The sequence below is a fragment of the Dermacentor andersoni genome, chromosome 1, assembly GCF_023375885.2.
Source record: "Dermacentor andersoni chromosome 1, qqDerAnde1_hic_scaffold, whole genome shotgun sequence".
Classification (NCBI taxonomy): domain Eukaryota; kingdom Metazoa; phylum Arthropoda; class Arachnida; order Ixodida; family Ixodidae; genus Dermacentor; species Dermacentor andersoni.
The window spans coordinates 29,663,056-29,688,893 of NC_092814.1; the positions used below are offsets into that span (position 1 = coordinate 29,663,056).

Genomic DNA, 25,838 nt, shown 5'->3' on the forward strand with positions numbered 1-25,838 from the left:
GTTCTATGAGTTTTCAAGCCAGCCTTTCCATTTACTATAAATGGATAATATAATTTCGGTTGCGTTTAGGTGAAGGGCCCTTTAAAGACATTAGATGGCATGTTCTGGGCACATAACTGCACTAATAAAGTTAGGGTTACTACTGCAGTGAAACCTCACTAATTTGACCCTCGTTAATTGGGAAAATGAGATAATTCAAACTCTTTTTTTTTTTTTTTTTGGTCCCACCGGTGTATGCATTATTTAATGGCATGAAACTATTAATTCAGATTTATGTGTCCGCACACTAGTTAATTCAGACAACGCTCAGAGCACGGTGAGCACGGAGCGTCATAAATGTATGACGCAAAAGAGCAAAAGTGGCACTAGCGGCCTATTGAAACAAAAGCGGAGGAGTCCGCATTGCCATAGTCATCAGCAGAAACCATACTGGAATGATAGAAATGCCGAACGCTTCATGTCTGTTTGTGCGTTTACTACTGCACATGACACAGTGTTGGTCTCTTGTGCCTTCAGAAATGCATGGCCGCCATCTCTGATCGCGTCGATGATAACTGCACTTTTGTCTGCAGTGGGTGCAGCAAACAGTAGTTTCATTTCAACTCGGTGTGCATGTTGGCCACGTGTCTTCAGAACAGCATAGTTGCCATTCACGATCACTTTATAATGACCATGGTATCGTCAGTAACGGTTGCAATGATTAGTTTCTTTTTGACTCAGTGCATGCATTGGACACTTCAGAAATGCACAGTCACCATGCATGATTGCGGCGATAGCAACCGTGGTTCCATCTGCGCCAGTTTTGGTGAGCAGTAGTTCCATTTTGACTCAATGCAATGTCAGAAACACAGTGTATGCTGCCGAAGGTGAAGACAGATTCGCCGAATCTGAAGACAGACCTACACCGAATGCCCTGTGTAGTATATTGGGGAGACTAAAAACTTCCCTGAAAGAATTTGTCAACACAAGAATGACCATTGCCACTTAAACAGGGAATGCAGTGCTGCTGTGGAACACCAAATTAGCCCCGACGGCATTGTCGTCTTGGAGAGAGAAAACCACCAGCAGTAGTGGCTCCTTTTTGAATCGTGGCACCTCCTGAAGGCACTGGGTAACATGAATCATTCATCAGGAACACTTCCCGTCGTTTACTCTCAAGGTCTACGAATAGCGTCTGCATGCCTGTCGAAGCGGCAAGGACGCATATAAGTACTACTATACCTCACGCCACCTCACCTCTAAAGGAGCCGGTCGGGCACCAAAATGTCGGGTTATTAACATAAATTTTCGTTGAAGTTTTCCTTCTCTTTAATTCATTAATGACCTACATGTCAAAGCAAGAGCTCGTTGTCAGATAACAATGCAAGAACACTGCACATGAGAATAACTAAGCAGGAAGGGTGCTCAAGAAGAAAACAATAAAATATATGCAGCCTTCTGTGTGCTAGTATTACAATGCACCTTCGGGTTACGGTATGTGTCTGCGTATAACCTGCCACCACATGTAACCCCACCGCCAATTACAACAGCCCGGAAAGAAGAAAAAAGAATGTGTATTACCAGTGGAAATAACTGCATACAACAATGGTCATATCTTAGCCAAAAAAAAAAGTTTCCATACGTGGATTCAGGACTCAGCCAAGTTGTATCTTTGGCCTGCGGCTCTGTTACCCTCCTCTTCGGCGATGCTGATAATCTTCAGCTTCTGCTGGGGTGTAAAGGACGGCTGTTGAGCGCACTTCATCTTGATAAGAGTTCTAGTTTGCTGGTGGCACGTGCACTATGCAGAAACTGTTAAATGCAAAAATGGTGACCCGTAAAATGGGGGAGAATGGGCAACTGCAAAGAAAAGAAGGGAGCTTCAGCATGCGTGGGTGGGGAGAGGGACGGGTTTCCTAGGGTATAATGAAGCCTTGAATGGCAAAGAACCTTGCCTTGACCTGTGGCTTCATGGCAGTGCAGTGCATGCTGCCATGAAGCCACACCTCAAGGCAAAAAATTTGTGTATAACCTGCATCCCAACTTCACTAAATTGTGCTGGTTATACGTGTAAAAATGTGGTAGGTGATTTGTTTAGGTTGGCGAAAGATGACGGGCTTATGCACATTCTTAAGTTAAAGAATTATGTTACTCCATCCCGCACAATGGCCTTCTTCAATGTGTCAAGAATTGTATTGACAAATATGGCGCCACTAGGTTTTCACAGGAAGAAGGTGTTTCAGTACAAGGGTTTTTAGAATTTTTGCGTTTTTACCTGTCAACTTTTGTACAGTGGAACAATAGACCGCATCTTCAGAAGGAAGGCATTTGTATAGGGTTGTGTCTAGCTCCCATCCTTAGCAACCTCTACTTAGCACAACTAGATAGGCACATGTATGTATGCCTCACAGGGCTACCAGGTTTTCACAGGGAGCTTTTAGATTTGTCGACGTTTATTTAGTGCTCCTATATTGCCCTAGTAAGTGTTTCCAAGACGAACGTGCCAATGCCTTTATTTTTCGCGAGTGTTTGAGACCTCTTGACATGACTTTTGAAGTGCCTGTCGACACTAAGCTTCGGTTTCTTGACGTTCAGTTCATCTTTAATGGTAGTAAGACATACTGGACTTATAGCCCACTACCTAACAAACCTACCTCTTCTCCAATTTCATTCAGCCCATTTGAAGTTGGTGAAGAGGGGCATAGCTAACATGTGTTTCAAAAATACCCTTAGAAAATCATGGCCACACCTAAGAAAGCCAGTCTCCAGCAGCAGTCTGCAAGTCATAATTAAGGAGGCTGGTTATCCTAACCATGTGTTGGTGTCGGTGGCAGATAGTTTGTTAAAATAGGAACGCTCGAGAGATTGCCCTGGTGAGGATGCCAGAGCTAGCAGCCGTAAGCAGGTGAAAACCGCTGTGATTCCGTACATACACCAGGTATCACATAGCCTGAAAAAAAAAAAAAATTGGAAGTCGCGCCAACGTACGGGTTGTTTTTTCAGCTCCAAATAAGCTGGGTACCTTGTGTAAAACTACGAACCCAATGAGGATGAAAAGGCAGGTGTGTGATAAGAATCACAAAGATCCGTTTGTAGGATGCGTGATGGGGGTGATCTATCGCATTCCGCTGTCATGTGGTAAATGCTACATAGGTCAAACCATAAGATGCGTCAATGAGCGCTTAAGAGAGCACAGAAATAAGTGTCACAGTGTATCAGACGACAGGTTTCTTGCGTTCCATTGTCAAGCGTGTCCATGTCTGCCATGTTGCCCACTTGTAGAAGATACCACTATTAAAGATAGGGATAAGCGTGAATGTGTAAGCCTAATAAAATAGAAATGGAGCAGATCCTCTCAGCCGCTGACCAATGCATCAGCAAACTTTCACTGTCATTGTCCGCGAGAGAGTTGGATTATTTGCGCATGGCATAAAGGCTGAACTGTATTTTCCATGTCATTTAGATTTTCTTGTGTTTTGCTGTTGTATCGGTTTTAGATTGTTTTCATACCGTCACGTACGTAAGTGCCTCCTCATGGTAGATATCATAGTGTGCATGTGGTTGTTTGGGAGTATAAGTATGACCAATCCGGGAAGTAAAATTTTCGTTGTTGATAGTTAGTACTTGTCTTCGTTTCTTCTTGTGTATTTGTCTTGTTGTGCTATATAGACACCTTTTAATGATGACCGACCAACAAACCCATATCGCCACCCTCATTGTTAAAGGGCCCCTCACCAGGTCTGGCCATTTTGAGCAGACAAGCGCAGTGCATACAATGTGTGCTAACAATTTTGTCTGCTAAGTATTACATCGCTACGCACCATGGAAAGAGCTGAAATTTCAAACCAAACACTGTTTGCCCTTCTCGCGGGCACCGCACTCCTAGCCTGAGAAGTGGCGTATTTGCAAGTGCGCCTACGTACATGTATATGCTGTGACCTCCTTTGTGACATGTGTCTTCGAGACATATTCATGGCAAAGCTGTTATTTGTGTAACCTGTTGCTTCAATAGCCGAATTAAAGTTTAGAGAAATAATGAAACGTACAAACCGAATGTCTGCGTGTCTTTGTTTTACATTGTAACGTAGCAAGAGAGATGTACTTCCGTTTTGTTTTCTTGTTCCCATGTAGTGCAGTCGCGCACACAGAGTGTGAAAATGTCATTTTCTACAGTGTTCCAGCGCGCGATCATGCTCTGTGATCTGCTTGCGTCTGCCTCAGTGTTCATGTAGCATTGACTTATATCGCTAGCCAGGTCTTCTCGTGCACTGTTCGAAACAACACAAGCGCAACAGCTTGTGCACGACATCGTCAGTGGAAGTGCGCCGTGCAGCAAGAAAGGGAGGAAAGAAAAAAAAAATAAATAAAAGAAGGCAGCGCCTGTGATGTATGCATCATGCGATCCTCGGGCTCCAATATGGGAGAATGCACCTGGAAGGAATTTCGCTTGCGGAGGCTTGACAGGGCATGTGGAGAGAGCGTTATGTTGGCCTCCTGCCTCCCTTGCCTCCTGAAATCATGGGTTCGTAGCACTGAAATATTTCTATCTTGGCTATTCATGAACCAATTTGCAAAATTCTTGCTGTAGAACACTCTCTAGAGGGCATGTAACAAATTCCAGTGTAGAACCGAAGAAGTTTTCCAGTGGCCTTGTGAGGGGCCCTTTAACCCTTTGAGGGTCGATTTTTTTTATTGCAGATTCCAATTCTTCTTAGGAACTTATTTGAAAAAAAATTCACCGTAATTTTTCTAGGGTGACCATAAAGTGAGAAAAAAATATTTTGCATTGGTATTTATGTACTCTTCATTCATGAATAACAACAATAAAAAAGTAAATAAACTTATAAGAATTGAAAATTTGATGCATTGTTATAGTTCAAGGCTTTGAAAATGTTCACACGAGAATATTTTGCAAGATTCAGATGTTCCTGCTCTTACACTAATATGTACATCCATAGTGTAATCGAACTGCATAGGTGCGCGCACCCAAGAAAACATTGTGGTTGTGTGCCCGTCAAAAAAGCGAAACGCTGTGGCTTCTCATTGGACGGGAGACTCGGGTGCTGCCGTGTGCGCGTGCACAGGAGACATGCGCTGTGTCGCCATGCACGAGGCGTTGCTGGCGCTCTTCTAATGGCAATGCTATGAGTAATGCCTAGGGACTTTAGCGATGAGGCGCGTGGAAGGGTACCTCACGAGAGTGCTTTTAAGTAGCATGTGGACAGCGCTCTGTGGCAGTATGATGGACTGATGAAGGCTATGGCCATAGAGTTTCTCACTATATTACTAGAGGGAAATGTGGCGCTGCTGTGCTTTGCTATGCATGGGAATGCCATTATATTGTACCTTTGGATTGGCATCGTTTTTGGAGAGCCAGGACGCCTTGAAGACCTGCCTGGCTAGCAACGTTCCATCTGTCACAATGATTTGTTTCTGACTGAAACAGCCAGTAGAAAGGGGTTTTAAGTGTATAATATACAAAAACATATTTTGCTTAATTATGAGGACTTGTCATTGCATGTAAAATTATGTGAAACGTAAAAAGTATCAGCAGGGTGCTAAAGTTGGAGAACAGACAAGATTCGCCCTTGCTTTGGAATAGCTTGTTTGTTCTTGCTTTTCTTTGCTTGATTATGCACTGCAGGTGAGTAAACTTCACTGAAACATGTAGTATGGGTGTAATGAAAACCTTTCATTCATTTTATTATTTATTTTATTTATTATATATTATATTATATTATATATAGATTACATTATAGATTTTATTAGAAGAATGCATCATCCGTGTAGTCATATCCATGTTTTAGACGAAGCCTCATACAGCACCAGCCAACGCAAGCTTCGCACGTCGATATACCATCATTCCCATGACGGCACAGCATCCATTAGAAAACTCCCATAGACGGTGGTGCAGATTTCCCTCTAGGTAGTATAATGAGAAACTCTTTGGCTATGGCTATGCAGATACCTGGCTATGGTGAACTATTTGGCCCCGGTAGAAGTGCAGCTAAACAATAAATTTTTCTGACTAAATTGTGTCATTTTATGTAATTAAATGTGCAAGTGTGTAAAAAGGTGATAAAAAAATGCATGAAGCAGTGAATAGAGTGAAGAAATGGAGGCGGTGCTTGCTCGCTAGTTGGCGCTAATTTCAAATCGCTCAAAAGTGGAGGGGGGAGGGCACTTGCACGGGTAGGGGCACTTGCTCAAAATGTTACGGTCATGAGAAAGTTATGAAAGTTATAAGTACTAGTGCAAGATGGAGGGGGGGGGGGGGGGCGCTTTCATACCTCCCAAGTTCCAGTGGTGACTGATGTCCATGTGTTGAAACTTTGGCATAAACAAGTTTTTGGTTTTTCTAGCAACTGCAACAGCATCAGTTGCATTTGCTTTTATTTTGTGAGATAACTGAAGGAAATCTAAAGTTTAGTTGGCCGTGTCTTATTTCAGTGAGTATTTTATTGTTACAGAGAAGAAAGAGCGCTCTTTCTCTTCTGTACTTTTCCTAAAGGCATTCATGCTCTGTGCAAAACACCGCCATGAACCATGACTAACTTGCCAAAGTTTTCATCCTTGTACGAAAGTGCAAGCCTTGAGACAATATTGTTTACAGTGAAGCAAATATTTGTTTGCTCGTAGCTCAAACAATGTATTCCGGTAGCAAAATTGTCAAATACTCAACAAAAGCAGCTTGAAATGGCACATTCTGCATGCGCATGCTCATTTTGGGCAGTGGCTCGGCTTGACTACCCTGCAACCAATAAATCAACATGCTGATCTCATGTCATCACACCAATCACAGAGTTGTATTAACAATGGTGTAAAGTGCATTTGTAATTTATTTTAATGGTAAAATGGATATAAGACTCTTTGCTGGCCCATCAGAGGCATGACACTTGTTTCTTTTGCATATATACCTGACAGCAAAGTTTTTTTTTTTTTTCGACCAATATCGGCGTGTATCATGAGAGTACTACTGTCATGCAAGATGCGTGCCTTTATGCAATGAGCTCAACATTAATTTGCTCACATCTACCCCTACATTAATTATAGTTGCCACATCCCACTGCACACAAGTCAAATGCATGCGAAATTCTGATATTCTGTTTAGGTTACTCCTGAGCCGATTTGAATTAAATGTATTACATTCAAAGGAGACATTCAGATTGTAATAACTGTTGGGATGAGGTATTTCATTTTGTCATTACTTTTTTTTACAATGATAAAGAAAAAAATTAGCATCATGTTTACAATTGGCAAAAACAGATATTTACATTTATATTAACTGTATCAGTTTAATATTTGTCAGCAGGACTTCCAAGGCGCACATAACCAAAGCAAACTGCTGTGGATACAGCTTTTTTCTCACCTTTCTCATCGCAGTTTGTACAAACTATGTACATTTCTTTGTTGGAAAATATTACCAATGATTGTGATACATAGTCCCTAATGCGAAATTTGAGCGTAGCTCTATACGTGTTCTCATTTTGCGATATATTGGCTGGTGCAGACAATCTGTCTTGTGCAGGACATTGCAAATGGAGCGAAGTGTTGCACAATCCTCATTAATTGGGAGATCGGGAGAGGCAGCACTTAGGTGATATGTGGGTGTGATTCACAGCAGCCACCGCAGACAGACCTTCGCTGATGTAGCGCTTTGTTTCCATATATGGCATTGGTGGCCATGCTCGCTGCATGCCATCGGTGAACAGACAACTGTGCTCAACTCTGGTGCCATATTAACTGTATCAGTTTAATATTTGTCAGCAGGACTTCCAAGGCGCACATAACCAAAGCAAACTGCTGTGGATACAGCTTTTTTCTCACCTTTCTCATCGCAGTTTGTACAAACTATGTACATTTCTTTGTTGGAAAATATTACCAATGATTGTGATACATAGTCCCTAATGCGAAATTTGAGCGTAGCTCTATACGTGTTTTCATTTTGCGATATGTTGGCTGGTGCAGACAATCTGTCTTGTGCAGGACATTGCAAATGGAGCGAAGTGTTGCACAATCCTCGTTAATTGGGCGATCGGGAGAGGCAGCACTTAGGTGATATGCGGGTGTGATTCACAGCAGCCACCGCAGACAGACCTTCGCTGATGTAGCGCTTTGTTTCCATATATGGCATTGGTGGCCATGCTCGCTGCATACCATCGGTGAACAGACAACTGTGCTCAACTCTGGTGCCATCTCGTAGCGGTTGTCGCCGCAGAGCCCGTCTTGTGCGGCACTACACTTCTCAGGCTTTTGCCATACCCTCCTCCTCCGCTTTTTGCCTCATGGTTCCGCTGCACCCTCCTCCTCCACTTTTCTCCTCGTGCTTTCTTCGCTATCACCGTCTTTTGTTCCCTGCTGCGCTCTGCGTTCGCTCTTTCATCCAACAACGCTGACGTGAAATGCTGGAAGGGGCACCTAAGAACTGTGCTCTAATAAATGTGACCTATATATAAAAGCATCATGTATACGTTTTTTTATGAACTAACACATTTTGTCCTCTTTGAACACGCAAGTAGCTGCAGTTTCAAGAATCCCTATGTCTCTGTGGGAGTAGACAATTTGGGATAACCTTTGTAACAAAGCTGGGGCATGTTCTATGTGTCCTGACCATTGACACTTATTTTTCTAGAGAGGGCACCATCACCTCGTGATTTGGAAGCAGAGGCCCAGAGACAACTACAAGACATCAAGGAACGCAATGAACGGCTGAACTTTGGTGTGTCTTTTATGCTAATATACATGCTGGTGCCGATACTTTTTCTGTGAACCTTGAGCATTGCATATTGAAGATATGTACATTGCATCATGTTTAATAGTACCAAAGTTCCTCTAGAGTTGTTTAAAATTTCTATGCTAAGAATGATGACAGGGTAGTATGCAGAATGGCCGATTTGATTACTTAGTGTTATGACCTAAAACTGTGCCATAACGATCTTAAGAGACTTGGTCAGACTGTATTACATTCAGCAGTGACAGTGTAACCCTTAGTTGGACAAGGTTAAGCATGAATCCCGCAGAATCCATCCTGAATTTTGCCAGATTTCCCTATAATCACTTAAGAAGAACCCTAAAGCCCAACATTAAATCAGTTCAGATTGGTATTCTGTGAAAAAAGGTTGATTACAGTTCAGCCTACTTAAAGTGTGTAACACAATTATTTCACTAAACTTGGTGTTTTTATCAGTAGTTTGTTATATCTATACTTGCCTTTCAAACCCATAAAAAAAATAGTTGTGCACATAGCTGGGCATGGCACTTGAAAAACCACCCTTTTGTTGCAAGAATTGTGTAATAATTGCCTGTTCTTGTATTGGGGAAGTATTTTTGAACAGTTTTTTTCATTCTTTTTGTCGTTCCACATTGGGCATGGCTGGAATCAGCCACTCAACGCATGGAGAATTTTGAGTGAGTGAGGAAGAGTGAAAGGAAAGAAAAATGAAGTGTTGTTGGCCAATTCATCCCACGTGGAGGTGTGCGTGCACTACCTGAGGAGACGTTCATCACTGTTGAGATTCGCTGTCATCACTACCTTGGCTGCTTTTGTCGTTATAGTCAGTACTGTCGACTTAGAGAGTGTGTAACCATGCTGCATCAGCGCGTTTGGCACTGCGTGTGCACTGCATCGGTACTGTGCCATAAACCACAATTGCCTTCTCCCTGTTTTTATGTGAAATCAATTACCAGCCAGTGGGAGTTATAAGGCCCAGCCAAAGTGCACCACTGAATGTTTTTTCTTTACTCTTTTAAATACCCTCTCATTTGTTTTCACATGCCCATCCAAATTAATTTAGGTTCTCTCTCTCTTCCTTTTTTTTTAATTCTTTCACGCATTTATTTTTGTTCTTGCTTTTTTCAAGTGGGGTTGGAGCATTTGTAAGAGTACGATGCGTTGAAAAACAGTTATATACAGTCAACATCCAATTTTTCAGACACCCTAAGGGCAGCGAAAGCATCAGAAAAATCGGCCACTCCGAAAAAGAAAAATGAATTCATGCCTTCTACTGCCCCCAAGGGCTCAACTCACTGCAGGCACGTCCGAAATAGTTCTGAAGGTTTGCCAATACGCATATTAGGTGTATTGCTGCTCATACTGTGTCATGAGATGGCAAGTGCAATCTGTGTAATAGTACTTGTCATGTATTTTTAGGCATGTTTAGGTACCATATTCTCAGGAACTGCTACAGGTAGCACCATATTGTAGATATATATCATTTTATTAGTCATTTATTCCTATTAGACAAAACTGGATTTATTAATTTAGAACTAAAAATTTCAAGGGAAATCACTAATTTCTTTGTGTACATTAGTTCATTATAATCCATTTGGTTATAGTGAAGTTTGACTGAATATTCTGCTCTGGGACATCTTTGCAAAGGAGGTGTTCAATATTTTTTTGTCACATTGGGGATGCCATGTGCAACTTGAAACTACTTTACGAGGTTATTCAAGACAACATGAATCTTAATTCACTTTGTAAGGTCAACATGGTGCTTTCAAGCATCCATGCCGCAGCCCCTAAAGGGGCCTTGAAACACTTTCCTAATAGAATGCATCGCTATTAAATTGCTTTGCCTCACAAACCTCCTGCTGCAGAAAAATTTTTTCATTCTTTCAAATACAAATTAGATGTAGTTATTGGACCGATCGGCGGCTTTCTGTCTCCTTTCATTTTGACTAGCTACACGGGGGAAGCTACACAGGGGAGGTGACAAGGGGGTCGCAAGGGTGCAATGCCCTCCTGGCCCCACCCAGAGGTTAAAAGCAAGATGGCTTGAGGCCTCATCCTGTGGCAGCCGCTGTATCTGCGCCACGCTTTTTTTTAATCTTGGAGGCCACACGCAGAAGTTGCAGCAACGTGCAGCAGTCATGTATAGACCGTCATACCTTGCTGGTGAAGCAGCGCACTGACACGGACACAGAGAAGACACACAAGAAAAGACGACACAGCAAGTGTCGTCTTTTCTTGTGTGTCTTCTCTGTGTCCGTGTCAGTGCACTGCTTCACCAGCAAGGTATGATGATTACTCATCAACTAGCCCAACTTTCCACTTTAGTGTATAGACCGGTAGTGCAAAGATGAAATGGGTTTTTCTGTTTTTTGAAATTGCAGACATATATTTTTCATTCGTTTAACTCCAATTAGCAGTAATTCTATTACTGAGAATGGTATTGCGATCACGATATCGGCCAATAGCTGTCGTGGGTTCAGCTGCTTGCGATGACGCTTTGTGATGACATTGCAGACGTTGGAGCAAATGACTCTTCACTGCTTTTGACACAATATTGTAAATTCTCTGCTGCATGCAGTGCAATAATGTTTGGCTCATATGTTCAGAGGAGCCTCGTTAACAGATCGGCAGCGTTTTCTTACTACATTCAGAAGTTTCAGGACCCCTTCAATGTTTCTATTGTAAATTTTCTTCGCCATCTTTACCATACCACAGCAATAAGTAATGCTTGTTGTAGAATCATAACTTCATGAAGCGACATTTTTAGGCTGTGATTGACCATCACTGAAACTGCTGTGTATGACATGTAAAGAATGAGCCCTAAACCTAGGTTACTTTTTGTGTTCTTTTTCAGCACTGGAGCAGTCACTTCGTGAGGCTCAAGCAGACTTGGAGAGGCACACCAAGGATGCAGTGGTGGCACAGTTAGAAGCCAAGGAAGCTGCACAGAATTACACTCGCAAGTTGTACAGAGCCATCGATGAAGCCAGGGTGTGTGTCTGCCTCCTATGAGGCATTTCTGTATGCACTAGCAGCTCTGAGTGTTTATGAAAGTGCTGCGAAAGCCAAATGTATACAGGGCTGACTTATCATGCAGCTTGCAGAAGCACAGAATTTCTAATGTCAGTCAAATTTTCATGGCAGTTTCCAGTTGCTGAGGGTCATGTTAAGTTTTCTATTGCATTGTAAAAAATAATGCTGATTTCAACACTCCGTGCTGTGAATTTATCCAAAAATAAATATCATTTTCCGAGGACTACGGCTAGCACCGTGGCAAATCCACTTGGGTGACAATCAGAGCAGCCTTCAGGCTATGTGAACAGTTGGGGAGATATCCTTTGGTGATCGCTTTCATGTTCGGGAATATTTTTACTTTACTGCAATTTTGCGTTACTCAGAAACCTGTCTGCGTTTATGACGTCACCGTTTTTGGCACTGTGCCAAGTTCGCTATCTTCACACAGTACCAAGTGCACCGTCGACTGTATACTTCGACATGTCCAGTGCAGGGTCTTGCAGAATCTCCAAAATTCCTGAGAGTGATTGCCCGAGAATACCACCCCTCTAGGACGACGCATCCGGCTTTTATTTTAGTCCATGATGTGATTAGTGTGGGGTTGCATTGCTCTCAATGACAATCATGCCATAATCCTGTTAGCAGGAAACGGTGAGGCATTCCAGAAGCAACATACCCAGCTTGTGTGTTCCAGGCAAACGATAGCAACTAGTGACTAATACCATATTTACTCGCATAATGATCGCACTTTTTTGACAGCAAAACTGACGCAAAATCAGGGGTGCGATCATTATGCGGGTTAAATTTCCCGCGAAAAGCAAAAAAAATTTTTTCGTCTCGCGTTTGCTGCGGGACACCAAAACAAAAATGGCAGTCGGCGGGGAAGCCGAACTCGCCGAACGCAATTTTTGTTTCTTCTCGTGAGTACATTACGTGCATTGAAACAGTTTCTTCCGTATCAGTAATGAATAATATTTTTGCTGGAAGAATATCGGCAAGTTTGCGGCAATAATGTAGCCATGTCCACTTTGAGGGGACTGAAACAGATCGGTGCGCTTAGCTGCCAGTGACATAAAAACACATGGCCGGCATGCTGCGGAAACTGCGGCATCTGTCTTCACTACTATCCTAATACGGCACGTTTCCGCTAAGGGTGGGTGAATATCTTAGCTGTGTTACAAGCGTCGGCGTATGAATAGGGTACACTTTTAACGTATCAGTGTAAACGTGGCTACTATCGTTGCCGCTCGCGATTTGTTGCGTGCCCACGAGTGCAGATGAGAAGAATCGAAAGGTGCCTTTTTTGTTGTTGTTGACCACAACAATTATAAAGCCTACACAGAATAAAGGCAAGTTTGTTTGCAGCTTTTTTTTAGTCATGGAAGTGCGGAAAGTGATGAAAGTAATGAAATGAGGCATCTACTTAAGAATGTTTGGTGCATGCAGACCGCTTGGTTCATCTTGGAAGAGTCGTTCGCGTAACATTCGACAGATGGTAAGCGCGATCAACATTAGCTAGACTAGGCACATGACATATCGCTGCGGCAAGTTCGGGGTGCAATCATTTCACGGGCAATAAGAAAAATCGAATTTTGATGACAAAATTCAGGGGTGTGATCATTACGCGAGTGCGATCATTATGCGAGTAAATACGGTACTTGGACACATCACTCTTGGCAATTGTCGCGCAGCATTCATCCTCTGGCACTCTAGCCATTGCGCAGCGACTTGCTACAAAGAAATGAAGTGGCACAAAAATGCAGCAGTTCTTTATAAAGCGTCACGGAAAACAGGACGATATTACAGTGTGTCTTTCAATATTTGCCATAAGCCCGCTGAGGTTGCAAAGGGTTGGTGTGCTCCAGCTGTTTATTCTCAGCATTGGAGATGTCGCTGTGCTTTTTATCGCCTTTGCATCAAGAAGAATGCAACCAATATTTGCGACTTGGCTTTTAGGCTTGATTTCGTGGTGGGATGGATTGCCGATTTAGTCCGACGATGACTGTGACATCGTCGAGCTGCAACAACTGACACCGGTAGCACCTCGTCTCCAGTGTTTCTTTTAGCACCTCATCTCCAGTGCTATGTGGTCTTGTCCGGCATGCGGACGAGCAGCGATGAGGCGCTGGCAGGAGATACCACCTGTCCAGCGGACCAGGTTGGGCCAGGACGGAAGTTCCTGGCGAAGACCAGAGCTCCTGACTCCGGCAAAGGCCTAGGACGGCACCCTCGGTCAGCAGCCAGCTTCTGCTTCAGCTGCCTCAGGAGCGCTGTCCAGATGCAAAGATGTCCAAGGGTGTCTTCACCATCCGGCCCAGCAGGAGCTCACAGGGGGCACGTCCAATGACATCGTGGGGTGTGGTCCAGTACTTGAACAGTAACCAGGCAACCTGCGTCCGAAAATCCCTAGCCGTGCTCTTCTTGAGCTTGGCCTTGATGGTCTGTACCATCCGCTCGGCTGCAATGTCTGAAGCTGGGCGGTACGGCGGAACCATCATCCAGCGGATTCCATTCTTTGTCAGCCAGGCCACATATTCTGTGCTGGCGAAAGCGGAATCATTGTCGGACACAATGACGTCTGGCAACCCCTGGCAGCGCTGACAGCGCCGAAATGTTCGCGCCTGCTGGAGTGGTGACAGGTAGAACCTCCACCCACTTCGAAAAGGCGTTCGCCACCACCAAAAAGTAATGGGCCTTGAAAATCCCCCTAAAATCCGCATGTAGGCAGGACCAGGTTCTCTGGGGAAACGACCAGGGGGTGATTTCCACATGACGTGAGGCCCACTGATGCTCCTGGCAGACTTGGCAGCTCTGCACCATGTGAGCAATCTCCTGGTCCAGGCCAGGCCACCAAATGTGGTACTGGGCCACCATCTTTGTCTTTTTCACACCAGGGTGTCTCGCATGTAGCAACTGCAGGACCCTGGACCGGTGACTTTGTGGGATCACCAACCTGGAATTCCATAATAGGCAGCCCTGCTGTAGCAACTGCTCCCCTCGGGACACCGCCTCCACCTCCTGGGACAGGACTGGGTCCCGGCTGGTTGCCTGTGACACCGCAGGCAGGCAGCCGGGACCCAGTCCTGCGGGTACAGCATGAACACTTCAGCAAGCTCTGGAACAGCAGCAGGCACCTCTCTCTGGCAGGGGCAGGCGGCCCAGGCGTCAGCAGGTCCCAGGTCCTTTCCTGGACATTAGACCAGCTGGTAGCTGTAGGCCGCCAGCCTCAAGGCTAAGTGACCACTCGATGTGATGCCTGCACGGGAACTGCCTTGTCAGGCCCCAGCAGCCCCAACAGTGGCTTGTGGTCCATGACCACCTCGAATTTCTGGCCCTAAAGATACTGGTGAAAGTGCTCAAACCTGAACATGAGGGCCAGGCCTTCCTTGTCCAGCTGGCTGTAATGTTGCTCTGCAGCATGAAGCTGACAGGAAGCAAACAACACAGGGTGTTCTGGCCATCCTTGTCTCTGTGTGCCAGGGCGGCTCCCACACCATAAGGCGACGCATCTATGGTTAAGATGACAGGCTTGGCCGGATCAAAGTGTGCCAGCTCTGGAGCCTTGGTGATTAACTCCTTGCTGGGGCAGAAGGCCACGTCCTGCTGCTTCTTCCAGACCCACTGCCGACCATCTCAAAGAAGATGGAGCGGCGGTAGATGTGCTGACAGGTTTGGCAGGAAACTCCTGTAGAAGTTGATGAGGCCGAGGTAGCTCTGAAGCTCCTTTTTGTTGTAGGGCTTAGGCACCTTGAGCAGAGCATCAACTTTGCGAGGGGCAGGGGCGAGGCCGGCTTGGGAAATATGTCCCAGGTACTCAACACTGGGGGCCAGGAAAATGCACTTTTCCAGCTTGAGCTTGAGGCCGGCGTCCTGCAGTCGTGCCAGGACATTGTGCAGGTTCTGCAGGTGGTTCCCGGCGTCGGTGCCGGTAATCAGGATGTCATCCAAGTACACCGGCATGTGCCTCTTGCACCTGAAAAGGTTGCCCATCTCCCTCTGAAAAAATGGCTGTGGCTGAGGCTGTGCCAAACGGTAAGCGCATGTGCTGAAAGAGCCCCAAAGTTGTTGATATTGTGACATACTTCCGGGAGGCATCCTGGAGCACCAGTTGCTGGTAAGCGTCTCTGAGGTTGAGCTTGGTGAACTTCTGTCCCCCAGACAATGCTTGACAATACGGCGTAGCGAGGGCTACGTAACAGTAGCGACAGAGTTAATGGTAACCTTGAAATCTACTGTCATCTCGAGGACTGAAACTATGGGAGCGGCCCATTCAGACGTCTTGACGGGCACCAGGATGCCCTCTTGCTCTAACCATAGCAGCTCCTGGGTGACCCTGTCCTTCAGGGCGAAACGGCAGTGGGCGAGGCTTGAAAAAACGAGGCCCAACTCTCTGAGGTACATAGATGGTGGCTGTCGTGCCGGCGAATGTGCCCACCTCTGGCTGGAACAGGGACTTGAGTTCGGTCGGGAGGCTTGGGACATCTTACACCATGTGCAGGATGGTTTCCTGGTACTCTGGCAGGTCAGCACCTAGTTCGTGAATCCAGTTTCAGCCCAGCAGCGTCGGCGATGACACCTTGGTTAAGTAAAGGGGAAGGATTGCCTCCCTGTTGCCAAAGCGAACACTGACCTGGGCCTGACCCTGGACCTGGGAGAGCTGCCCAGAGTATCTGCGCAGCATCACGCCCGAAGCCTCGACGGGCACGCCGGGGAAGGTACGCTTGAACAGTTTCCCGGTCATGACCGACACGCTGGTCCTTGTGCCCAGTCCAATGGAAATGGGGTGCCCACAGACTTCGACGTTCAGCATGTACGGCAGCACAGACGACGGTACAAGGCGTGTGTGCCACATGTCGAAAATCAGCGGGTCGTCGGTTGGAGCCTGGCCATGGAGGAACTTAAGCCTGCGGCCACACGTCCCCGTCGCGTACCCTTGCGACGACTAGCCTGGCCAGGAGCGTGTGTGGAACATGGGCTTGATCCAGGCTGCTGCTGCTGTCTGCTGTTTGTCCTCCCCCCTAGGCATACCCGTGCAAGGTGCCTAGTTTTCCTGCACGTGAAGCATTGTGCTTGCGAGAACTGGCACTGTGAGGGAGAGTGGGCACCACCACAGCGACTGCAGGTACTGCCCTTTGTCGCCATCATGTTGAGCGCCGCTTCCACCAACGGTGAGCCGGCCGCACGTGCAATCTCGCCGGCGTCCCTGGCCACAGCATCCATCTCCAGTGCTGCCTTCACGGCGTCGTCCACCAAGGGGTCGGAAAGCTCCAGGAGTCATGTCTGCATGGCAGGGTTGTTCATGCTGCGGACGAAACGGTCCTGGAAGCTGGTCCCTGAAGGCGCAGGCTCTGCGCTAACGCTCGTAGTGCAGCAACGAACTGACCGAGGGTCTCTCCTTTTTGGCGGCTCCGGTTGTTGAAGCGGAACTGCTCCATTAGTGTGGACGGTGCCGGGTTGAAATGCGAGTGCAGTGTGGTGAGCAGCTCCCTCAGCCTCTTAAAATGCGGTGTGGCCAGCTTGAGGAAGTCAAGCAGGAGACTGAAGACGCGGATCCTGCAGCTGGCCAGGAAAATGTCCCACCGTTACGCTTCTGCTGTGTCGTTTGCCCAGAACACGTGGACTTGTTCCTCGTAGACTGGCAAGGCGGACCCATTTCCCTTGAACGGCTCGAGCCTCCCATACAGCGGCATGGCAGCAGGAATGGGGGTGGGGCGGGGGGTGGGGTGGGGTGGGGTGTTTCGCCACTCGCGGCGGCGTGGGTCAATCCGTGGGCTATACTTGTCGCCAGTGTCATGATCCGCCCGGGTTCGTGCGTGAGGCAAGGCTCGAGACACCCTTCCTCAGACAGACGCTCCGCGGCGTGGTGGTGGTGAGCGATGACTGACCGCCAGTAGTTGTGCTCGTCGGCGTTCATTTGGTGATGTGATCAATATTGCCCACCGAGCCTGGCGGGCCAACGAAGATTATGCCCGAAGGGGCGTCACATGCTCGTCACAGTGTACTGTCAAATGCTCATATGCTGTGGCCTAAAGTTCACGGCACGATGCGAAAACGCACTCACAGTGAAAGTGAGAGTGCGCAGACATTCGTGCAGATGTGCAGTCGGTCACTGAACCAGTGCAATCGTTGCATTGAGTTTTCATTGTGTTATGCTCCATTTGGTTATACAGACAGTCCACTATAAGAATATATTTCATATAGTTCGCTCTCAGTGATTGCCGACTTTTCACGCAAGAAGCCGGTTTTGGTGACTAACATAGCGACCGTGTCCAGTAAGTGTTCACCGAACATATTCGGTAAAGAGATAATGTCTGTAAATCATTCTGTGCTTTCTGTTTGCCCAAGATTATTATTTATACAGTAAAAAACTTCCTTCGTTTTGAGAGAACTTATAAGAATGTCCAGGAGGGCTCCTGCATGGTGTTTTTATTGATTGCCGACAGCCAAACCTATGAGGATCGCACTGCCTTATCCCTCATATTACGCAAGCGAGGCACTTTCGACAGACGCTCCGTAAGTCCTTGCCCCCAATACTGGTTTAAAGTTTAATTAACAGCGCAAGGACACCAGAGGGGACAGAAGAGAGAATCAAGTGCTGACTTCCGACTGTTTTTGTTTTCAGAAGGCATCGCTCTATATATAGTTACACAGAAGCACAACAGCCATGTGCAGAACGCAGTGAAACAAAAAAAAAAAAAACAGAAAAATTCAGCATAGTGGTAGCTCAAAGTATCTCTTCTCCTTGTCAGTGAGAGTGACAGGGGGTGTACTGACACAATGATCCTTTAAACGTAAAATTTTTTCCATTTCGATTATCTCGCACGTGCCACGATCTGTGTTTGGTGATGACACTGCACACTGAATCTTGGGCTGCATACACGTGCTGCAGTGGGCCATCCATGTTTTGCACGGTCTACATTGTACATTTGTTCTTTCAGCCTTTCATTTATGCATTGGCCTGTCTGCCCGATGTAATATTTACCACAGGCCAGGGGAATCTCATATACTAAGTTATGCATATACTACGTTAATGCAAACTTGAAAGCATGTTTTACCAACAAGCCCAATCTTGCACCCGCCTTAAGTGTACTGGGAAGCCTTCAGAGCTATTTCACATGTGCCTGTGGCGACTTGAGCCCTTGGGGCCAGTAAAGGGCATGCCTTAATTTTTTTTTTCCCTGATGTTCTTGCAGCCTTTAGGGAGTCAGAAAAATTGGATGCTGACTTTATCCGGTATTCACACACCCCTAGTGATAATCTCAATAAGCTCATTGATAAGCACATTTACTGCGGGTACCTAGTAGCCTACATGTATGATGCATGTTCTGTGTTCAGCTAAGGTGCATGAAGCAAACATCCATTGTAATGTCTCTAAATGTTGTCAAAGTTTCTAGTGCACAATGTTAATGTTGGTGGATATATAAAAAAATGTTATGGCTATAAAAGTATCATGCATCTTTCAAATGCCACATACAGAGGTTTGTGTCTTCACTTGGTCTTTCAGGATTAAAGGTCTCCTATAAAATTCCTGTTGTCGTGATAATTGAGTGGTGCTGACGAAGTTTGTTTGGATGATGCCGGTTTGTGTAAGGAAATGAAATAAGAGGGTTTTTATGATAAACTCGGGAATTTGGCTTTTCTGAGCCATAGATGTCTTAATAATCTGTTGCCCTATGACAGTGTAGCTGTGTCCTTCGAAAAAGAACATCCCAGTGATGAGTAAGCCAGTCAGGTAGGTCGACACAGAGGCAGAGAAAAGGGCATAGAGCAATGGTGCTGAATTATTTTTGTGGCAGAAGGTTGCTCAAGAGTTCTAAAGAAGCTAAAGAACAGGGGATCTCAAACTTCCTGGCCTTGGGGGCAGCTTTGACTACTCCAACAAGTGTGTACTTTGCACAGTCAGGCGCGGGCCATATGTTGAAAAGGATCTCTAGACGGCTTTATGTGCGCTATGTTCTCACCGCTCTTATGTGGAAGCGATAGACCACACGGTCACTTTGCTTGCTGCTGCTGCCGCATTTGCTCACACCAGCGTATTGCAGCGAGTGTCCGCACTTATCGATTGTGATGTGTTTGTTTGCTTGTGCATGCTGACACCATGCTTGTTAATTCAGTTAGTAAACGAATGTTTCCAAGTTTATACTGATTATAAAATCACTATCCTTACTTCGCATAGCTGTGTACTAATTTGCTATTGCAATCGATGCTTCACCTTTTGGGTGAAACTGCAACTTATTTTGTGCATCTTGTTTAATTGGACTCGCCAGGTAACTTGGTCTCGTCACGGTCGACTTAACAAAAGTCAACTATACTGATCACAAAAGTAAACCTCAATGCCCGTATCGCCTGGCATGCAGTTACAGTAGTCTACAGTGGCACCTCTTCATGTATCGAAATGCACTGTCATGTATTTCTATTCCAGATAAGTAAAAACCAATGCAGTGTGGTAGTAAAGTAACCTTTCTATCAGAACTGTGCTGTGCCAACACGAGAGTGTTTGTACTGCAAATTGCGCACGAACGCGCCTTGCATTTAAAGGGCCAGTATTGACATCCTTCTGCATCAACAGGTGGAGTAGGCAAACGCCACTAAATTTCGAAGCGGCCTTCATCTAGCAGAATTTCCAAGTTGATTCCCACTCATAGGTTACAAACTTGCCTCATGAGCACAAATGAAAAATGTTCAACGCAGACACTATGGACCTAGAGATATGCAGTGATGAGTTTTGTGCACCACTGCCATGTGTATCTCTTGCAATGACTACCAAAATGCTTATATGGCACGTCGTGGCTTTGTTAAACCCAAAATATACTGCTAGCTTCTCTAAATTGAGAAATTGTGGAATTTTTTTTGGTAAAATTGGTTTTGATTTCTTTTCTCATTCCCCATTTTAAGGTTCTGCTCTTACCCGTCATGGTGGCTTAGTGGCTATGGCATTGCACTGCTAAGCATGAGCTCGCAGAATCAAATTAAGGTGGTGGTGGTTGCACTTCGATGATGGCAAAAATGCAAAAATGGCCGTGTGCCACGCATTGGGTACACGTTAAAGATCCCAAGGTGGTCAAAATTTCCGGAGTCCTCTACTACGGTGTGCCACATCATCAGATTGTGGTTTTGTCACGTAACATCCCAGAATTCTGGTTCTGTGTGTGGAACTCTAGAATGCCATTTGTGGAACTCTTGGGTTCCATGAAACATAGTTTAGGAACCCCCTGCTGAAGAACAAAGGTGTGTACTGCTGTTAATGAGACACCACAAAAAGCAAAGTGACCATAAAATATTTACGTCCCTGATGGATGCGTGTATCCAGTAATAAAAAAATGGAATGTCAGTGCAGATGACACATCTTATTGTGTTCCACGTCGCACCGTTTTTTTTGTAAACAGAACCAAGCTAATAACTTTCGAAGGGCGTGTGTCCTGAAGTGAATGGTGTGACAGAGGATGCTCGCACTGTAGTGTGCACTGCGCGTTTGCGTATACCATCTCCGATGTTGCTTCATCTCTCCATTATAAGGCACTGACGTGCAAAATTTGTGTATGAAAAGTGCCATGTCTCACATAGTCATTGGTGTTAACTATGCATTCATACTAGCACGCAGCTCTTTTGTGCTTGGAATGAAAAGCTGAAAATAGTATTCATTACTTTGCAGGATAGTGAAGACCAGTACATGTGGGATGAAGCTTTGCAAGCCAAAGAGGCGAAGTTGGCCGCTGTGCAAAAGGCTGCTTTGAAGAGTGAACATGCATGGTGAGGGCATGAGTTCTGACTGTGTGGTAAACAGAGCATGATTCCTCAGTAGATTTCATTTTAACTCTATAATGCTGGAATTGGGAATGAATGTCACAATTAAATTCTTTGCATATCTTTCTATATCACTTAGCGTTTGTAGTCTCAAATAACATCGACAGCTTTCACAGCAATAGCATGTTAGCGGCACACTTGCAGCAGAAACACGGCATTGGCTTGTGATAATGGGGGGGGGGGGGGGGGGGGGGGGGGGGGAGATTGAAGAAAAAGACCTGGAAGGTTAAAAGGCATGTGCTGGTTTAGCATAATAAACAAAACAAGTACATAAAAATGACCTGCTGGTTATGCAATTCAAAGGTAAAAGCAAGCTTATAAGAAAGCAGGAACACGTGGCAGTCACACATGCACGACAGTTACAACGGATCTGCATACAACATACCTTTGGAAATAAGACTTCTCACTTATGGTCTACCTGCAGGGTGTCTACCAACCAGGAAAATCGGGAATTCTCAGGGATTTTGAGTAGTCTGGAAAAACTCATGGAAAACTCGGGGAATTTGTGCCTCTATCAGGAAAATTAGCTGTAACTTTATTGAAAGGGTCGAAAGTCGCGGTAATGCTGGCTCGAGTAACAGACAGGAATTGTAATGAATCGTCTTTGACGTCCTGTCGTCGGCTGGAGGAGTTGCCAGTGTACAGTCAACGACCGATTTTCCGGATTCTCGATAATTTGGACGCACCACCACATACTCCATAGAGCCAATGTATCAGAACGTCTGAAATTTTGGACGCAAGAACTCTTCGCCGTCCGATTTTCCGGACGTTTTGCCATGACCGCAGGTCTGAAACAGCATTAATCAAAGCCACCACTGCTGCCATTTTGATTACCTCGCTGCCTCAAACCGGCTCTCTCGCACGCAGATATGCTGGCACCGTAGCCACCACTGCGGCAACGCTAGGCCTAGCTGCTTCGATGTTCGCTATGAAGCTTCTTGTCAGTGGGCGCTGTGGCTTTTATTGAAAGAATTCGCTGCTGTCAGCAATGGCACGGACTCCGCCTTTGCAGTCCTCACGATTGGCTTAGAAGATTGGAAAGCACGGTGCGTTGCATAATGCCGGTTCCCGAAAGTCAGCTTTGCCTCCATACAGAAATGTTACTTGGGGAAGCATCGCAAAAGTACTGCAGTGAAGCATAACAAGCGTGGGAAAGGGCTATTGCCACGGGTCACAGTATGTATTCCTTAATTATACACGCGTGCACCTGGTATTTCCTGTCACAGTATGAGCACCGATATGCCTAATATGTGTACCGACAGGACTTCAGAGCGTTTTCGAATGTGCCTGGGGTGGTTTGAGCCCTTAAGGGCAGTAAATGACATGCATTTATTTTTTTCCATCTGGCCGATTTTTTGGACGTTTTCGTGGCCCCTAAGGAGTTTGAAAACTCAGACGTGGACCGTGCAACTGACCAAGAAGATGCTTCAAATGGTCCGTGGGGTGAACGAGTGGCGGAAGGAGTACAAGAACAGAAAGGACCTACGCATTGAGGAATGAACGGAAAAGGAAGCGTGCTGCCGCCATTTTGAAAGAGCTTAAGCTCAAAAAACAGTGTTGGTTGATGCCGAGATGCAAGTGTCCCTCATCGAAACGAAAATAAAATCTTTAAAGCAGTGAAACGCAACACAGGCGTCGTGCGTGGGCTGAGAGTATGTCGGGACAGTTGAGGTTGACTGACGAGCTATTGAGAGACATCTTATTTGATGTGCATTTTACTAACCCCTCCCTTCAATTTTTTTTTTTGTTGAATAACATAAACACTACTTCTTAGTATTCAAATTGGATTAAGTCGTATTATTTAAAAAAATTTTTAACATGCTTACTAGAGACCGACAGCATCGGTCGACATGGTGTCAGCCCATCTTGACATAAAACAACGTTCTGTGCCACTCAGGAAATTTTCCAAATGCATTCAGAGAAAACCTGGGAAACTTGGGAAATTTGAAAATGTCAACTTGGTAGACACCCTGCACAAGTAGTTGTGCATTACTATGGCTGTTTGCTAGTATCTGCTTGTTTTGACCATTCCATGGCTTACCTGTTAATTTTCAGGAAGTCCTTAGAAAACCTCCGTAGCACCATCAAGAAAGGACAAGAAAACAAGGAGACTCAAAATAACTTGGCAATCAGTCCAGCTGAACATGCAGCAACAGTTGCCAGAGACCAACTTCGAAATGCTGAGTCTGAGGTAAATGTTGGCATGCATAGCAACAGTGGTTGTCTTGTTGATTAATCCTAACTCAAAGCCTACTTGTGAATAATTTCTTGTTACAGGGATGCATTAGTCAGATTGTTTTTATTTATTTATTTATTTTTTTATTGCAAGTTCTTTATTGTACTATGCAGTGGCACCCACTGGTTATTTGTCCAGAAAGCAGGATGTTTGTAAATGTACACTGCTCAACAGTTGGCGCCACTGGATGTCACACCCCCTGAATCTTAAGCACTATGCATCAATTGCACTTAATGCAGTGGATGTACCCAATCCATTAATTTGTTTTTGAGCTGATTTCTTTGCAGGTGCCTTGCTATCATTATTTCAAACATCAATTTTTCTTGCAGACTACTTGCATGCATTAAAAACAGCTCTGTAGACAGGTGTGTTATGATTATACGATGATGCTGATTTCAAGATCGTGTATTGTATTCACATATTTATATACTGTAGAATCTCGTTCATATGTGTTGGAAAAACCGCGAGAAGCGTACTAACCGGGAAAGCGCATGATCCGAAGTAACTACAAAATTTTGACAGACTCGACTATTGTTGACATCTACGTAATCCGAAGCGTCACGCAGATCGTTGCGGCATGAGAGGCCGATGCCTATCGAGCTGGCGGTGCTCCGGTTGCCTGAGACGCGTTTTGTTTTTTTCCTATTGCGTGGCGTTTTAAGGGGTAGGTGGGAAACCAAAGCGAAATCGAGGTGGTTGGCAGTGCCGGATGCTGCCAAAGCGAAACGCGATGCCCACATTGCACCGCCTACAGCAGGGAACAGCGGCGCGTTTCGATTATCGCCTACTAAAAGTGTGCAGTACTCTACCAATGACACTGTGCACCACACGCTGTAAAATAAATAGGGGAAGATACGTATCACAATAGGTTTGGCGGCGATAGCTGTGAATGTGGTGTGTCATGACCGGGGCAGAGATTTGCTGGTACCGGAATAAGAAAGAATAAGAAACTGTGCGCACCCTGTCATTTTCATGCGATACGGGTGGCTATATACTGTTCTCGATCACGCGCGCCTCGCACCTTTCCTTGTTCACATGAGCTCTAGCAGCTGGAAAGCGTATACGATCACAATCTACAGCAGGGAACTGCAGTGCGTTTCAGTTATCGCAGATTAAACCCGCACGGTATGCTTCTGACAGCACCACGCGCTGTGAAAGATAAGCGAAGATGTTTATCGCAATAGGATTGGTGGTGATAGCTGTAAATGCCGCATGCGACGGCCCTAGAGAAGATTTGCTGGTACCAAAATGAGAAACTGAGTGCACGCCGGCACTTTCACGTGAGATGAGTAGGCGAGTATTGCGATGAAGCTGCCGTGGCGGGCAGCTACATACTGTTCTGGATCACACACGCTTCGCGCATTTTCTTGTTTACATGGTATCTAGCGGCCGGAGAATGTATCATATGATCGCAGTTTGGCAATGTACTGAACATTAGTGCTGAACAATTGTGTTTTCCGGGCACGTATGAACTGTAAAAAATGAGCATAACTCTGTTGAATCATTTTTAATGTTCTTGATTGCGAACGTTGGCGCCGGGTAAACATACGTAACGGGAATGTATCAACGAGATTCTATTTTATAAGCTATCTTCACTCTCTTTGTTTAGACATGTGTAGGCAGTTTGTCAGGATTTAGGAAAGGTTGGATTGCATGCAGAAGAAACATCATCAACCTTGCTGAAGAACCACACAAAACATCTTTGAACGGGCATTTCTCATTCATAGTCTTCTGCACTCTAGAAAGTTTTGCTAATGCAGCATGGCCTTTGCATGCAATTGATTTTTCGGTTTCCTCTTCAGAAGCTGTGTTATGTTTCACTGTTAAGTGAAAGCTTACTAGTTCAAACCTCATGAATTCAATTTTTTTTAAATTTAGTTTGTACCAAAGGTGCTTCTGAGTTGCACAGAACTTGTTAATTTGAATGTAAAGTTGGTTAAGCTGTGAGTAATTTCAATTATGCACTGCTGTGTGTCCATTTCTTGCTGCCCTTTGTACTAGACGTCTTTACAAGCAATGCAGCCCTCACCCCCTTATACAGACATGTTATGGAAGGGTAGGCCAGAAACACTG

General features: G+C 45.3%; 1 protein-coding gene across 1 annotated transcript in view; it reads left to right on the top strand.

Moving 5' to 3' along the window:
* LOC126545473 (MICOS complex subunit MIC60-1-like) overlaps positions 1–25,838 on the top strand; it is a 112,816-nt gene that overhangs the window by 29,721 nt on the left and 57,257 nt on the right. The window contains exons 6-9 of the mRNA XM_050193357.3: positions 8,612–8,698; positions 11,565–11,701; positions 21,378–21,475; positions 23,585–23,720. Of these exons, the coding sequence (XP_050049314.1) occupies positions 8,612–8,698; positions 11,565–11,701; positions 21,378–21,475; positions 23,585–23,720 (458 nt within the window). The remainder of the gene's footprint in view (positions 1–8,611; positions 8,699–11,564; positions 11,702–21,377; positions 21,476–23,584; positions 23,721–25,838) is intronic.